Consider the following 3658-nt stretch of genomic DNA (forward strand, 5'->3'; position numbering starts at 1 on the left):
AAAAGTCGTAGGGAGTGTGGGAAGGGGTGACGAGGTGGGGCCCAGTGCGCGGCGGATTTGACGCTGGGACCTCACCAGTCATTAGGCAGCTTTTCATTAACTTCCCGCTCGCGTGGGGAGGCGCGCGTGTTCTTCCATGTACCGTGTGCTGTGTCCTCTGCGCCGCTGCGGTGCCGCGCTGGTGGGCCGAGGGGGACCAACAAGGAAGAGAAAGCGTCGGTCTTGCTTCAACGTCTGAAACTCTGAGCCCATGCAAGATTCCCCTCGCCTGCTTGAAACTCTCAGTAGCAGTGATCTTCCCGCCTGATTTTCAAAATACCGCTCCTACTCCTTGTGAGTTTCCTTTGTTCTCGAATAGTGTGAGCAAAACACAAGAAATAAGTCAATCACATATCAAAACACAGAATATGCGTATGCAAAAAGCTGAAATAATAAGACACGACTAGAGAACAATGTCATCAACTCACATGACTAGTATAACTATTGTACTAAATTTAAGACATTTTTTATGGATTGGATAGAGTGTTTACAAGTATGAATCGGAAATTTTGAGTTCCAAGTTTTGCTATGCCCCAGGGTTTTTTTTGGCAAGCTTTCTTCCAAAACCCAAATCTGGTAGATTAGACTCTTTGACAGCATTCTCGACGGTCAGACCCACATGCCATGACACGTCGGAAGCGTCGAACCATTTCGTCTTGGCATCAGCTTTCGCCCAACCCGGCCCGTTAAGCCAACCTATTTTACCCGACAGGTGGACTAATATGTCATATGACCCGATTGACTCATCCGACGTGTCACATGACAGGTGGACACCACCCGTCGCATACCGTCATACACCTCGATCAATCTAATTTGGGTTCCATGACAAAAGCTTTATCTTGAAAACTGTGAGTTTTATGATATTAATTCTTTGAGCCTATTAGCGTTAACCGTGGATCCGCCAAATCCTGATTGTGTGAAATTTACTCATGGGAAAACATCATGATATATCTGTCTTATCCACACAAATACCTATCAGTATAACTTTCTACTAAATCTAAGACACTTTTTTATGAATTGGAGGAGTAGTTCACAAGTATGAGTCAGAATATCATGGGTTTGTATGACTAATCAATTGAGTCCTTGTGAGTTCCATGTACGTTTTGATATGCTACATAGTATTTTGGCAAGCTTTCTTCCAAAACCCAAATCAGGTAAATGAGAGCATTTGGCAGCATTCCCTACAGTGGGACGCACATGCCTTGACATGTCGGACTTGTCGAACCATTTTCCTTTCATATTAGCTTTCGCCCGAGCCGGCCCGTTAAGCCGGCCTATTTTACCCGACAGGTGAGACCAATATGTCATATGACCCAATCGACTCGTCCCACAAAGCTTTGCCTCACAAACAGTGAGTTTTGCGATAGTAATTCTTTGAGCCTCTAACTTTGCCTCACAAACAGTGAGTTTTGCGATAGTAATTCTTTGAGCCTGTTAGAGCATATTCAGCAGTAGCCCCTAAAACAAAGTACCTAAATCCTGTTTAAGGGCTTCTCCCAAAAAATTACAGTCCTTATTTTAACTTGAGATTCAGCAATACCCCCTAAACTTCAGCCCCTATTTAGTTTTCCATTTACACTGACTAGTGGGTCGCATACGTCAGCGGGTCATTGCCTTTTCTTTTTCTCCTCTCGTCTTCTTCTTCCCCATGAAGATCGGTGCCGACGAAGTGGGATGCGACGGCCTGGAAACAGAGGCGCGACGAACGAGGGCCTTGGACGCGGCGGCCATGGCGCAGATGGGAGTGGCCACGGGCGTCATGGCCGGGCTGCGATGCGGTAGTAGCGGCCAGAAGCGAGAGCATAGGGGTGCGGTGGCGCACGGACAGCAAGGCACCGGCGGCCGACGGCGAGGGCAGAAGCGGCCGGCGGCTAGGCCCAAGGGCGACAAGGCAGAGGCAGCTGACGGCGAGGGCAGAAGCATCCGGCGGCGAGGCCCAAGGGCGACGAGACAAAGAGGGCAGTCAAGTGAACGCAGGAGGAAGAAGGCTGACGTGGCATGGGCAAAAGAAGAATAGGGAGTCGCTTGGGGTCACCCCGCTGAAGACGTTTTTGTGTCTCTTTAGGAATTACTTACTCATGGGAAAACAGAGAAGATGGGCATGCGTTTTGATATGTTATGAATTTATGATAAACAACTATTATTCTCTCCGTTTCATAATTCTCGTCGTCTCAAATTTTCCGTTTCATAATTCTCGTCTCAAGTTTATCTAAAAATAGATATTAGAAAACGTCTAGATGCATGTAATATTTGGACAAAAAATATGAAACGGAGAGAGTATTACTCCCTCCGATCCTAAATTGTTGTCGAAATATTACGTGTATCTAGACGCTTTTTAAAAATAAATACATACATATTTAAATAAACTTAAGAAAAAAATTTTAGTATCGGTGTCTATATTTAAATAAACTTGAGAAAAGAAAAACTTGAGAAAAGAATTTAGGATCGGTATCGCTTTTTATGAGAAAAAAATTTAGGATCGTTTTTAAAAAATAGATAATACGTATTTGCATAAACTCCATCGGAGGAGTATCATGTTATTATGTGTGTTCGATATGGAATTGATCCTCTGGTGTTTTGCTCGCGCTCTGCCACCGCTGCAAACACGTCTACACCGTTCGTGCATGCACGACCAACAAAAAAGACAACGAAGAAGGGCATTTTTGTTTTGTTTGAGAACACAGAAGAAGAAGCGCATTTCGCCAGGCCAAATCGAGGTCTCAAGGGAAGGGCGCGTTTCGCTTCATCTCCGAGGCCGTGACGTCCACGGCGAACCCCTTGCCGTGCATCCGCCAGTAATCGGCGTTTGGGTTGATCCACTCTGGCTCCTCCATCTCCACCCTGGCGCCCTTGAGCCCACGCGCGGAGCTGTCGACCTTGAACCTCTCGTCGCGGCTCCGCACCAGCTCGGCGCGCACCCGGCCCGGCTCCACGGCCTGCGGCGACACCATGAGCGCCGGCGCGCCGAGCGGCAGGCGGTCGCCGCGGTCCGCCTGCCAGGCGCACCAGAACTTGCCGTACGTCTTGGCCATCCTGCCCATCTCCGAGGTCTGCAGCATCTCCGGCACGCCCACGTCGGTCCACAGCCCGGCCTTCACCTCGTACGCGTGCGAGTGCCACAGCCTCTGCTCCTCCGCCGGCAGGGTCTCGAAGATGCCGTCCGACACGATGTACTCCACCCCTGCACACACATCCAAATCAATAAATTATGCACCGAAACGGGCATCCTAGTATACGGCCGTCGTACGTACCGATGAGGCGGGCGGAAGGCTTGTCGGAGTCGTAGACGGCGCACTGGAGGACGTCCTGGTTGAGGCGGGAGACGAAGTGGTGGGCCTCGAGCTGGCGGCGCATGTCGTGGGCGTACAGCGCGAAGCTACACGCGTGCTGCTTCATCTGCCGCACCGGCTTCAGCGGCTGCAGCACCTGCGCGCCCATGTCCATGGCCTGCGAGGACACCGTGGTCGGCCTGCCCAGCGGGCCGGGCGCCGCCGACGTCCCGCCGGTGGTGCCCGAGCCCGACGCGGGCGTGGGCGCTGGATTCTGGTCGCTAGAGGACATCGCTTCTTCGCGAGTTCAGATCAAATCAAACACGTTTAATGATGCAGAGATCACGCGA

At 50.3% G+C, this 3658-nt stretch overlaps 1 protein-coding gene across 1 annotated transcript; it reads right to left on the bottom strand.

The window, feature by feature from the left end:
• Positions 1-2545: 2545 nt before the first annotated feature.
• On the bottom strand, positions 2546-3658 carry LOC100835719 (oil body-associated protein 2B). Its single transcript, XM_003569674.3, has 2 exons — positions 3291-3658; positions 2546-3220 (listed from the first exon to the last, which is right to left on the bottom strand). Exons 1-2 carry the CDS (start codon positions 3598-3600, stop codon positions 2760-2762), a joined length of 771 nt encoding a protein of 256 aa, XP_003569722.1. The 5' UTR covers positions 3601-3658; the 3' UTR covers positions 2546-2759.

Source organism: Brachypodium distachyon, chromosome 2, assembly GCF_000005505.3.
Source record: "Brachypodium distachyon strain Bd21 chromosome 2, Brachypodium_distachyon_v3.0, whole genome shotgun sequence".
Taxonomy (NCBI): Eukaryota; Viridiplantae; Streptophyta; class Magnoliopsida; order Poales; family Poaceae; genus Brachypodium; species Brachypodium distachyon.

Excerpts from the sequence above, each read along its gene's own strand:
- LOC100835719 (XM_003569674.3), bottom strand. The coding sequence starts at position 3,600 with ATGTCCTCTAGCGACCAGAATCCAGCGCCCACGCCCGCGTCGGGCTCG. Across the intron at positions 3,221-3,290 it reads GCCTTCCGCCCGCCTCATCG|GGGTGGAGTACATCGTGTCG; the intron begins GTACGTACGACG and ends ATGTGTGTGCAG.